This window comes from Narcine bancroftii, chromosome 2 (genome assembly GCF_036971445.1).
Source record: "Narcine bancroftii isolate sNarBan1 chromosome 2, sNarBan1.hap1, whole genome shotgun sequence".
Taxonomy (NCBI): domain Eukaryota; kingdom Metazoa; phylum Chordata; class Chondrichthyes; order Torpediniformes; family Narcinidae; genus Narcine; species Narcine bancroftii.
Genome location: NC_091470.1, coordinates 341,080,267 through 341,093,411, shown reverse-complemented (window position 1 = coordinate 341,093,411; position 13,145 = coordinate 341,080,267). Strand labels below are relative to the sequence as shown.

General features: G+C 41.3%; 2 protein-coding genes across 4 annotated transcripts in view; one reads left to right on the top strand and one right to left on the bottom strand.

Annotated features, from left to right (window-relative positions):
• The window catches only part of LOC138755729 (src-like-adapter), a 49,831-nt gene extending 38,524 nt beyond the window's left edge, over positions 1 to 11,307 (top strand). For all 3 annotated transcript variants that reach the window (XM_069922224.1, XM_069922223.1, XM_069922222.1), the window contains exons 7-9: positions 81 to 230; positions 3,899 to 4,022; positions 8,738 to 11,307. In XM_069922224.1, the coding sequence (XP_069778325.1) occupies positions 81 to 230; positions 3,899 to 4,022; positions 8,738 to 8,963 (500 nt within the window). In that variant the 3' untranslated portion in view covers positions 8,964 to 11,307. The remainder of the gene's footprint in view (positions 1 to 80; positions 231 to 3,898; positions 4,023 to 8,737) is intronic.
• The window catches only part of tg (thyroglobulin), a 344,749-nt gene that overhangs the window by 139,613 nt on the left and 191,991 nt on the right, over positions 1 to 13,145 (bottom strand). The window contains exons 41-42 of the mRNA XM_069915700.1: positions 12,695 to 12,854; positions 11,585 to 11,781 (exon numbers count right to left, since the gene is read on the bottom strand). Coding sequence (XP_069771801.1) covers positions 11,585 to 11,781; positions 12,695 to 12,854 — 357 coding nt within the window. The remainder of the gene's footprint in view (positions 1 to 11,584; positions 11,782 to 12,694; positions 12,855 to 13,145) is intronic.

Sequence of the window (13,145 nt, the reverse complement as noted above, 5' to 3'; positions counted from 1 at the left end):
CCAAATGTGAGCAATGAAATATCATATTTTGTAAGGGTAAAATAATATTTTTTTGGTTAATTGTGTGCTGGTTCTTGCAGGTACGTATTGCCTCTCTGTCAGGCACTACAACGACACACCTCAGAAATTTGTGAAGCATTATAAGATTTTCCGTTTGCCAAATAAGTGGTATTATATCCAAGAACACCTCACCTTCCAGTGCCTCGAAGATCTTGTAAATCATTATTCTGGTTAGTATTGTAACAACCTTTCCAATATGTCGCGCAAAATTGCTGATTGACCCAGGCTTTGCAATCCCAAAAATATCCAGAGCATAAAACAGGAAGGTCATGAGACTCCATTAGCTACTGGTGTGAAACGATGGATAAACCTGGCAGAGGTCATGTGCATAATGAGGCGAATGATCAGGTCATCGCTTCTCATCATATTGGTCAAGTAACAAGTATTATCTTGAGCAACAGGAGATCGCCCGGGTCATCTTCAAAATTGCCCATTGTGAAGACAAGCAAGAGCAAGAGCCAGGGTGTAATTACTCATCAAAAGAAAACACAGCAAGGTGCGCTTCTTTTCTTTAGCGCAGAACTGAAGGCTCAGACTAGATTTTATGTTCATTTATCTGAAGGGTTCCCAAATCTGAAACTTTTTGAATCAGTGGCAAGAATGCAACTGTTGGCTCTTTTAATAAATTATCTTTGAATCTACTTTGAATTTTCCCTGTCCGACCTGTTAGTCGATAACACCCTGGAAGAAGAATTTCTTCATATCCTGGGTTTTAAATTACCAACTCATCTTGAAACTATGATCCCTCTTTTGAGATTCTCCTTCTTGTGGTGTCTCGATAACTCCCATCCTGTCCTTCTCTCATATGATGGTGTATGTTTCACTAAGATTATCTTTATTCTCCTGAATCCAAACAAGACAAACCTAATCTGTTCAACCTCTATTGTTATTCTCTCATCCCAGGAATGAGCCCTAGTGAATTACCTGTGGATTTCCTCCAATTACTATATTCTTTCTTAGTTAAATTGGACAAAACTGTGCAGTACACCAGGTATGGCCTCACCAACACCTTGCACAATTCTAAACAGTCTTCCCTACTTCTAACTCTAACCCTTTGGAATAAAGAGCATTATTTTATTTGCCTTCTTAACTACTCGTTTGTGGTTAAACTGTGTGAAACACCAAAGACTGCAGACTCTGTGAGTGTAGTAAAAACACAGCAAAAGGTGGAGGAGCTCAGCTGGTCTTTTCAGTGTCTATAGGAGACAAAGACATTTCAGGCCATTTCAAGGAATAAACAGAATAAGCCAGAACAGCAAATCTCAGAAAGTTTCAAAATCCAAACAATGAGGGAGGAATCCAGACCAACAAAAGGTATTAATTGGATAATTGATCACGTCTGTGCAAAAGGAGGCAGAATGGAGAGACCGAGATAGGAAGCTGTGTTCAGACTCATTATTGGAGCCTCTGAACTTGTTCTCCCCATTACACAGGGATCAGTGAATCTAGAATTTCCTACCCCAGAGTGCTGTGGAGACTACCTTGTTAGGACTATAGATAACATTTCGAAATATTGAGAGAGCTATGGTTATCTGGCATAAAGAAGTTAAGACCTGAGGTAGATCAACTATGATCATACGGAACGGCAGGGCAGGGTTTATGAACAAAGGAAAAGGACTTCAATTCTCTTGTGCATTCTTCTCCACCGTTATGAAATGCTTCAAGTGTCTGATGCTGGAACGCAACAAAGCACGCCTACCAGAGATGCTGGACCCATTTCAATTCACCTGAGGAAGAAACCATTCCACAGATGATGCTATACCATTGTTGCATCTCTCTGACCTGATCCATCTGGAAAACGATGCCTCATGTGCCAGGCTGCTGTTCATTGACTTCAGCTCCGCGGTTAATATGATCATTCCCCAGGGCAATGTGGAGAAGCTGTCGTCTCTGGGACTCAACACTCCTCTCTGTAATTGGATCCTGGACTTCCTAATAGAAAGACCACAGTCTGTCCAGTTGGCATCAGGATGTTGAGCAACATCACACTGATCACTGGCACATTACAGGCCTGTGTGCTCAGCCTGCTCCTGTTTACGCTACTGACCCACTCCAGATCCGGCTCCAACAGCATCATTGTCTGCAGATTTTGGCCTCATCAGCCGCAATGACAAGTTGCACCACTGAGAAAAGGTTGAGAATCTCATGAAATGGTGTGAGAACAACAACCTGAGTCTCAACATGGACAGGATGAACAAGGTGATCATGGACTTCAGGAAGACCAGGAATGACCACCCTCCACTACACATAAACAACTCTGTTGCAGAGAAAGTGGAGAACACTAAGATCTTTAGAGTTCATTTAACTAGTGACCTATCGTGGACACTCAACATCTCCTCATTTGTCACCAAGATCCAACAGCGACTGCACTTCCTGAGAAGATTGAAGTGATTCCTTCTTCAAAAATCTCCAACTTAAGCACACCCTCCCCCACCTCCAGTTTAAATTCCATATGGAATATTTTGGAGGATCAAGATCCAAGAACCAAGTGGGCAAGGCTACCGGCCACCATTATGTCAACCTTTTATAGGAGCTCTATTGAGAGCATCCTGGCCGGCTACATCACAATGTGGTATGGTTGCTGCAGAGAAATGGATCAGAGATCAATCCACAGGACCATAAGAGTAGCAGAGAGGATCACTGAAGTACCCATCCATCCCATCGACATGATTTACCCAGATCGTTGTCTGAAGAGGGCGTGCAAAATCATTGAGTACTCCTTCCACCCTGCGCACAGCATCTTGCAGCTGCTCCCATTAAGGAAAGGATACAGGAGTATCTCTTCCAACATCACCAGGCTGAGGAACAGTTTTTTTTTCCCACGGGCAGTGAGAATACTGAATGACCAAATGAACTGCTCACACTAACCATCCGAGACTCTCATGTGTACAAAACAAAATGTATTTATTTATTTGTATAAGCTAAAATGCTTGTCCTGCATATGTATTGTTTGCCTGCATGTGGGTTATATTGGTTGTGTGTCTGCATATTTTGCACTGAGGACCGGAGAACGCTGTTTCATTGGGTTGTACTTGTACAATCAGATGACAATAAACTTGACTTGAGGCAGATAGGGCATCTGCATGAGGGTTCCACTGTACAGTGGAGTGATGTAGTGTGGAAGGTGCGAGTCAAGGGAGAAATATCGCCTTTCAATGTGAGATCAAAAAGGTTGATGTCATGGAACTGGATCAACTAATGAAGGGTCATTAACATGAAAGATTAATTCTGTTCTTCTCTATCCTGATACCATCTGATGATGAGTATACCCATGTGCTGTGCTTTAATTGCAGATTTCCATGGACTGCAACATTTTTCTGTGGTACTTACTAGAGGGGGTGATTAGAAGGCAAAGGTTGTCAGTGCTGGTTTTTGATAAGAAATGGACAATGGAACCCTTTATCTTCTATTTTTTCTCTCTCTCTCTCTCTCTCTCTCTCTCTCTCTCTCTCTCTCTCTCTCTCTCTCACATTCTCTCCCCCCACCCCCAGCCTTTGTCTGGCATCTGCATCTGCCTGTCCATTGTGCTTTACCTCCCCCCTGGTTCAAATGAATTCCTGTCCTGCACATCCCACTCTGTCCTCTTCACATGAGCTTCCCTCCTCCACATTCACAGCCTTTATGAAGGGTTCTAGCTTGAAACATTTTTCTTCTCCCACTGATGCTGCTTGACCCATTAGTTCCTCAGTGTTTTGGTTCAGATTCCAGCATCCACAATCTCCTCTGTGTTCAATATGTTAGTACAATCATTTAACAGTCTTTAAAAACTTACTTCAAAATGGCCAATCGGAATTGTCAGTATCACATGAGCTGATGCACCGTGTGTCTCTTATTTCAGAGGTAGTAGATGGTCTGTGTTGTTTGCTGACCCACCCTTGCCTGGCTCAACTTAGCCCTGAATGTCCTCCTGAACAACCAGTTGTCCTACGTAACAGTAACTTCAGCTGGAAAAATGTCAACAGGTAACTGAACTAAAAACCTTCATTTGCTCCTATTCAGCAGGTCCTCAGGAACCATTGATATTCAAATACCAAACAATTCAATGGAGAGATCACCAGATTAACTTTATTTATTTGATGAATTACTTTGAAATCAAACTAAACTTGTGTAATATGACTTAGATGTCCTAGTTTTCATTCCATGGGCGGTCCTGTTAGCGTAGCAGTTATAGCGCCAGGGATCGAATCCGGCATTGTCTGTAAGGAGTTTGTATGTCTCCCCGTGTCAGTTTCCTCAGGGTGCTCCGGCTTCCTCCCACCATTCAAAGCATACCAGGGTTGAAGGTTAATTGGTTGTAGTTGGGCGGCATGGGGTCGTGGGCCAAAAGGATCTGTTACTGTGCTATGTCTACATTTAAATTTAAACCATTACATCTGAAGAAAAACTTGGCCACATATTGAGCAAAGCTTCGAAAGTTGGAAATACTACTCTCATGCAGGGGTTATTCACCGAGTCTTGAAAGGACCTATTATACTATTTCTTACAACTTCTTATCGTCTCATGCTCTCAGTCACCAATATAAAATATTAACAGATGTGTCAATTGGACACTGGTGAATATATTTGTCTGTGTAGTTTACTGGATAAGTCTACTGTACAGAAAATTTTTAAAAAACCCAAAATGAGCAGCAAAGAACAGGTCAGACAGCATTCGTGAGTAGAAATGGTCAAACAACATTTCAGGCCAGGTCCTACGGATGTTGCCTGACCTGCTGAGTCCCTCGGCATTTCTTTGTGTGCTCTAGTTTCCAGCATCTGCAGCTTCTGTGTTGCTTTAGAAAGTAAGTGCTATAGAAATCTTCCATGACCTATCTGGAGATCACAAAGTGCTTTATACCAAAGTTAGTGACGCTCTCTTGAAGTCCAATGTGACGGAGAAAATCGGACAACTTATCTGAGCACATCTAGCTCCCGTAAGTAGGTTTACATAGGACAGCAAAACCTGAAGGGCCTGAACTGACCTCTTCTTTTCTTTGGCTTGGCTTCGTGGATGAAGATTTATGGAGGGGTATGTCCACGTCTGCTGCAGGCTCATTGGCGACTGACAAGTCCGATGCGGGACAGGCAGGCACGGTTGCAGCGGTTGCAAGGGAAAATTGGTTGGTTGAGGTTGGGTGTTGGGTTTTTCCTCCTTTGTCTTTTGTCAGTGAGGTGGGCTCTATAGACTTCTTCAAAGGAGGTTGCTGCCCGCCGAATTGTGAGGCGCCAAGATGCACGGTTGGAGGCAATATCAGCCCACTGGCGGTGGTCGATGTGGCAGGTCTCTAATGTTCTATGTAAGGGACAATGTTATAATGACAAGGTAATGTTATGTTGATTGAATAATAAATATTGATTAGAGGATAGGCAGTTATTCCTCTCCTCAAGATTTGTTTTTATATAGGTCTGAGAGAACAGATGGGGATTCAGATTAACAACCAAAGGATTTCACTTCCAGCTCTGCAACACTCTCTCAGTGCTTCATTGGAGTCCCAGCCTAGATCTTTGTGCTGAGGGCTTTGGAGGACAACATGTACCCACAAATTTTAGTCTCAGAGACAAGGCTGGTTACCACTAAACCATGGCAGAAAGAAATTGTTAGAAATGCTAATTTCACTATCTATATATATATTTGGGCAAACCATTGACATTTTAGCCTGGAACATAAGTTTCTTTTGAAGGCATGGAGTTAGAACATTTTCTGCAAGGAAACAGGCCCTTCTGTCCAACTTGCCTATTTGCTTAAGTTTGGCCCATATAGCTCAAAATCTTTCTAATAATATAATTAGCAAAGGTACCTACCTCGAACAGCTTGTGGCACCCTTTGTGTGAGAAAAGGTTCCCATCAGGTCCCTCTTAATTATTTCCCCTCTTACCCCAAGCTTATGTTCTCTAGTTTTAGATCCACAATTCCTGGAAAAAAGACTGACTATTCATCTTGTCTATGCCCCTCATGATTTTATAAACCCCTCCAAGGTCCCACCACAGCATCCTATGCTCCATGGAGAAAGGTCTCAGCCTTTACAACATCTCACAATTCAAACCTACCAACCCTGGTAACATTCCTGTGGATCTTTTCTGCACCTTATTATCTTTTCCAAAGCTGCATGACCAGAATTGCACCCAATACTCCCAAGTATGAACTCAACAACATCTTGTAGACTGTAAGATGACGTCTCTTCTCCTGCCCTCTGTCCGCTGTCTGATGAAGGCAAGAGTGTTAAGCTCCTTATTCACTACCCTATCTACCCTATCTACCCTATCTACCACTTTCATAGAACCATGTACCTGTAGCCCCCAAGTCCATTTGTTCTTTCACTGTGTATGTCCTGCCCTGGTTTAAACTACTGAAGTTTAACACCTCACATGTGTTGTATTGAAACTGCGACTTCCCATTGCAAAGAACACAGCATACAGAACTAGTTCAGTTAACTCTTTATTAGACACTGTTAACCTGGGAGAACCCTTCCTGCTTTCAGCCTTGAAAGCAGTCTCCGATGGTCTCCTCCAGAACAAAGGGATGTATCAACTATTATACACTCAAATAAACTGGTTGGGTTAAAAGATTACATCATTATTCTATGTATAAGGTAAGTAACACTCCTTGTTGCACCCTCCCCTATATCCCTGTATCAAGGTTGAATAATATATTATTATTTATTACATTTACTCCACATTCAGCAAAAACACACATCCCTTAACTGCACTACCTGCATTCTAAAGTCACCTGCTGGTGCCTCCCAAAGGCCATAACAATCTGTGATGTATGCATGGTGTACCTTTAATCTTTCATGCATCAGGCTTCCAATTTTGTGTTTTAGTTCATTTTAATACTCCTAAATTATTTTAATATTTACTTTAATACTATACTTGTATGCTAATTTCTATCTGCCATTTCTGGGCCTAGTTGATCATATTGTAATTTTGATAACCTTTCTCATTTCAATTTTGATTTCATCTGCCAACTTACTAAGTATGTTTGCTACATTATTATCCATTTCATTAATATACCATATGTACTCATGAAATAGTCGCTCACACATAAAAGCAGACCCCCTCCACCCCCGCCCAGAAATCAAGTATATGCCATATGCCCTGTGCAAACCCGCCTATCCAAGCTCCTGATGCTCTGAGTGCAGATCCTCACCCCAGCTGCCCGCCCACCAGAGTTCTCAATGCCCCACCACAGTCACTCTCACAGGCCCCAGCCTCCCATGCATTTGAGCTTCTTCCACCCTGAACACGGACTTATCACCCAGACCCAGCCACCTGAGTTCCCAATGTCTTGAACGATGCAGATACTTACCATGGTCAAAAGTAGTATCTGTGTAAAAGTTGTCCTCTAAAATTTGACCTAAAAAATTGGTCCTCAAAATTCAAAACATGAGTATATATGGTAGATAACAAATGACAGTAAACCAGCATTGATCTCCCCAGTTCACCACTTGTCACAGCTTCTATTCTGAATAACAACCCACCACAAACACCCTTTGATTTACCCATCAAGCCTATTCTTTTTCCCATTAGCCAGCTCACCCTGGATCCCATGCAATTTGACCTTCTGGACTAGTCAATCATGCAAGATCTTGCCAAAAGGACCTTGGAGGATTTTATCAAATTTGTTTTTCTGATCCTAACTTGATGACCTCATTCCTTTCCTTATTGCACCCTTTGTTCTACATTTTCCCAATGCACCTGCTTTGATTATGCCTTTTCCTAGCTTTCTGTTCACATTAATCAAGAGTAAAAAGAATAATAATTGCATATGATGATCTAGATCAGCTGATCACTGGTGGCCCATGAGTTTGTTGCAGGTATTCAAAGGTGACATCAAAGGCAATCATTGATGATATAATAAACAAGTTAAACATGAAAATACAATGTTCATGAAACTCAGTAGATCACACAGCACACTTTATATATCAAAGATAAAGATACATAACCAACATTTCAGGTTTGGGCCATTCATCAGTATACTCATACTTTGATGAAGAGTTCAAGCCCGAAACATTGGTTACGCGTCCTTATTTTTACTATATAAAATACACTGTTTGACCTGCTGAGTTTCTCCAGCATTGTGCTTTTACTTCAATCACAGCAGATTGCATGTTTTACTTCAAGTAAAACATAGAACAAGGCAGTAAATTTTGATGATTGGTAAAAACAAAAATTGTATGTTTTTTTTTCTACCAGTGCAAAATGAAAAATTGAGAAGGGTCTCAAGCTCGCTAAGGCTCCATTCCTCTGGCACTGGCAGCCCATGAGTTTGTTACAGGTGGTCCAGGTATACAAGTTGAGAACTTCAGGTCTAGGCTATTGTGCACCTCCCAACCCTTAGTAGCATCATATTTCATCATCAGGGGTCAAGATACATTGCATTCTCTATCCATTAATGGGACATGAGGCAATTCACGTGCCAGCAAACTGGAATTCGTTCCTAAACCTCCCCACCTCAGCTTCTCTCCGTCTTGTAAAAATCATCAGAAAATCTTCTGAAGAAACAATCGTTTGATCATCTATTTTTGTAATGGTAGATATTTTCTAACTCAGTGTCAAAAATAATTTTATGAGAGATTTTATCTTGCTAAATGCACCAAATAGATGCAAAATACTGTTGAATAATTGATGGTTAATGGTGAACAACATAAAAACAGGAATTGGAAGGTGGCAATAACTTTGTCCTTATGGTTCACTGGTAGGGCTGAACTTCTGAATGACAACTTGTCAACCAGAGATGGAACCTTACTCAGCTATGGGCTGCGACACAGTATTGCATCATACATGAGCATGTCACAGTTGGATAACAAGTCATTTGATGATGGGAACAAGATGTGGCATCAACCCATCAGATCCAATGCTCAGAATCGACACAGCTGTCTCCTCACTTCGCAGATGGGAGACCCATTCGAAGATGACTTTGATTAATGTTCTGCTCCTGATCCACATGAATTACTCACATTTGGGGAGCCCGTAAGTGTTATGCTAGAGACTCCCACTGTTCCATTACCAATCACATGTTGCGGTACCAGAGAGGTGACTGCTCTCCATGTCCTTTCACTGATTTTGAAGACATTTTATTTGCATGTTCACGCTGGTGACTTGTCCGCTCCTAACCTGAAAAACTTGTGTTTTGTGTATATGTTATTTAATGTTGCACGACAGCATACATTTCCCAATCTTGTGAGGAAGCGCACTCTGTTCCATGGGAACAACTTAGTGAAAGTTTTGATGCAGTGCAGAGTCTTGTCCTTTGTCTCTTTTAACATTGTGAATTCTAATTGTTCACTTGTGATGTGATGATTAGATCAGAGAGAGACTATTTATTGTCATGTAATAAAACAGAAATGTAATATTACATGAAATTGCCTTTAGCCTACAGTCAAAGAAAGAGAAGCAAAAGAGAGACTCCTGGAGGCATGGAGTGTCCATAGATTCACCTCCAGCACTCCATCGATCCATCGGCAGCCAAGCACCAGATCCAAACCTCCAACGTGACAAAGGAAGCCTTCAGCTCTCAGGGCCCTTTGGGAACCTTCCCTGTCCTTAGCATTCTCTTGAGTCCCTAGTCAGACAGCCAGCTCCTATGAGCCAGTAGGCAGAAGCCCACAGCCTGGCGCAAGTCTCTCGACTTTGTTACCAGCAGCCCGCAGCCTATGTGGGTTCTTCGCCCACAAGTCACCAACAATTTGCCAACTGCGTGTGTCTTTCAGCCACTGAGCCCTCTGCTGGCCAGCCACCATGGTTACCATCCTTGGGTTCAGCTTCTCCTTCTCAGGGGGTGGGAGTATTCTCCATTACTGGTGCCTTGCCCCAGTCCACTCTCCTTCAGAGTCTGCAACCATTGGAGGCCACTGCTAAATACATGCGCTGCCATCTTGAGCCAGAGCCCGCGGTTGCAGGATTTTAAATAAAACACCATTGGCTCTTTTAACAGGCCATTTACAGCCATCAGCAGTAGGCCTGGGTGGTAGGACCCCACAGGGGATAATTGTATCTCTGCTTCCCGCTCTCCCCAGGTCTGCACTAATGGCGGCACTGCCAATTCCCTGCTCATGCTAAAAGGGTTAACTAAAAATGTTTAGGTATTGGGAGAGGATGGATCAAGAGTTATTGCCTTAGGCTTCATTGCCAGTTAACCAGATGGCACTCATTCAGAGAACAGACTAATGGCAAGTTGAACATGGGCGCCTTCAATGTCAAATATTTGTTGCAAAACAATGCAAGCTTTGACTTTAATCGATCTGACCTTCACACATAGCATTGCAAAAAAAAAACCTCATTCATGTTATGAGGGGAAAAAAACCTTTCTTTTATGTAATTTATGTGGCCAAAGGAAATTTTAAGGGTAACGGAAGCATCACTTGACAATCGAGTCAAACCACACCAAACCACATTCACCATTCCTAATTTAGAAGTTTCCAAGAGGTTGATTGTTTTTCTAATGGTACTCACTATTTGTTCAGCACCCTGCTTAATTTTATAAGGCAATACACAAATGTGTTGCAGAAAACCAGCAGGCCAGGAAGCATCCTTAAGAAATAAAGGGTAACTAATGTTTTGGTCCTGGGCCTTGATAAGGCTCTTGCTTTCCCATCCATGAGTCATGGGCACATTAACTAACGCACACCAGCATACATGGAACAACTGATCAATATTCACTGATCCAGCACGACGCACACTTGTTCCGAAGTGCACGCGTGCGTGCATTATCTTTACGGCAGCAATTTGGATGTGTTGTTAAAAGCATTAGCTCTGAACTGGGGTGTCATTGACTGATCTGATGAATCTGTTTCCAGAGAGGGGGCTGAGATATATATCAGGAAATAATTTCTTCATGTTACCAAAAAAAATCATATCTTTAATTTAAATTTAAATAGTTCAAATATAAAGAGGTGTTCAGAAACTCACGGAATAAAGACTATATTGTACTATGTTATGTATATGTTATTCAGTTTCTGTTGTATAATATAACACATATTCAAATAATTGTGAGTTGTTGCTGTGTCCAGAAATATGTTAATTGACACTAGATTGCGGCATACCAGACATTACATAAAATACACCCTGTTATAGCCTTTACCATTTATAGTAAAATAGCTTATGGATCATTCTTTGTTTTAGAGGTAAGAATATATTACAGAAATTATTCCTTTCATATTTAACTATATTCTCTTATAAAAAATCAGTATTGCTCCAGATCCAAATCCTTGATTTCTTTTAGGAATTATGTAATTCCCAGCAAAATCTATAATGAAATGTCTATCTCAAACTGTTGTACAGACAATATTTCTTTGTCATCTTCACTTGTCTGTTAAATTTATAGTTTTAGAAATATCATCTGGCTGAGATACCCCGATACCCCTGTGACCACACATGCATCCAGGAGCAGGACCAGGAAATTTGCAGCCTTGTTGATTTCCATATTTGAGTCTGTGGAGGAACACTGCAACAAATATTGCAAAATGTGCTACAGAAATAATATGCTCATTTGTGAGCAGTAGATTATGCTGAACTTCCTCAAAATGCCCAATTGCGTCGTCTCTTACCAGAAGTAGGGCTCGTTGGAAAAGTCTGGTGCCAATCGTTGCAAACAGGTTCATACTGGTGATTTCCGCATCACTGCGGTCCCCCACAATCGTGACACTTGATGGAGATCCTCCAAAGTAACCGATGTTTCTCTGCAGCCACTGTAATGCAGCCATTTGATCCAAAAGGCCCCAGTTACCAGGCATGGCATCAGTTCCTGCATTTATCAAAAATCATTTCAGTTATTATTTCCCGAATTTTTGTTTCATCCTTCTCTTCCTGCATTAACATTCCAGAGAACATATTTGCTTGTACATGGCAGATTTTTTTACAGAACTCCACTCTTGCCCTGTAATAGTTCTCAAAATCACTGCCAACTGCATCCAACCTTATACCCATTCACTCATTACATGTCTCATTATGGTCCATTTGCTCCTTGTCCAGCAAAAGCATAATCTTACCATTATCAAGCTTATAGTCACAATATTTCTTTATTCTCCACAATCATTGCAATTTCATCAGTTAATTGTATATAGGTGAGAGCAATGCATCTGCCCAGCAGTTTGGCAGATGAAAGGTCCATCTTTATGCTATTAAAAACATTGCCCCACTTGAAGCTCAAACCTATAGATCCACTCCCATATTTATACAGAGCAATTGCTGTTGCATGTCAATTAGCTGTGGGAACTTTGGAGATACTGATCTCATCTTGGCTTTGAAGTCTTGCACTTATAGATAAAAGTAGTGGTCAGATTACACAGATGAGATGTGTTGAGGTGCAGGGAAAAAAAAACCCACTGGAGGAACTCAGCAGGTCAATCAGTTTAATTGGGAGAAAAAGAAAGGTCAACATTTCAAGCTGGAGCTCTTCATCAAGGCAAGAAATATCTTAGTGATATTTCAGAAATTCGGGTGAGAGTTTAATTTTCAACTGGAAAAAATTCTAGCCATGCATTTCCATAGGTACAAAAGTCATTCAGTTTGCAAATCAGACTGTCATGTCCTTCATTCTGGACTCCCAATGCATACTGTCCAGGTTTATGAAGGTCTGCACCAATATGTACACAACAAAATGTGTTGTTTTATTGCTCCAACCAGCAATATAAAATATCAAGGTTAGATTAACTTACCATCACTTAAAAATCCAAAAACGCCAACCCTATAGTTTGCTGTCACAACAAGAACATTTCCAATAGATGCAAGATAGGACCCATCAATGTTGCTTTGTCTCCCGCCTCTGTAATCTGTCGCACTGTTGTGGAAGAAGATCATCACAGGGATGTTTCCAAACTGCAACATAAACAAAGTCAAGGTTGTTCATGTGTCTGGTCATAACTCACCTACTTATCTACAACAGATGTTGCTTTTTCTTGTCTTGAAGCTGCAAGTGTTGATGGGAATCTGGCAATATGAGACTCCTCATTCTTTCCTCATTGATGCCCAGACCTGATTACTAGATTGGCATAACCACCCTCTCAAATGGATTAGGTGTGAGCTTGTGGGTTGGAAGTTGAAAGATATTTTGAATCAACGAACAGTAGACAAATCCGTAAAGGACATCTAACAACATGGAATACATTC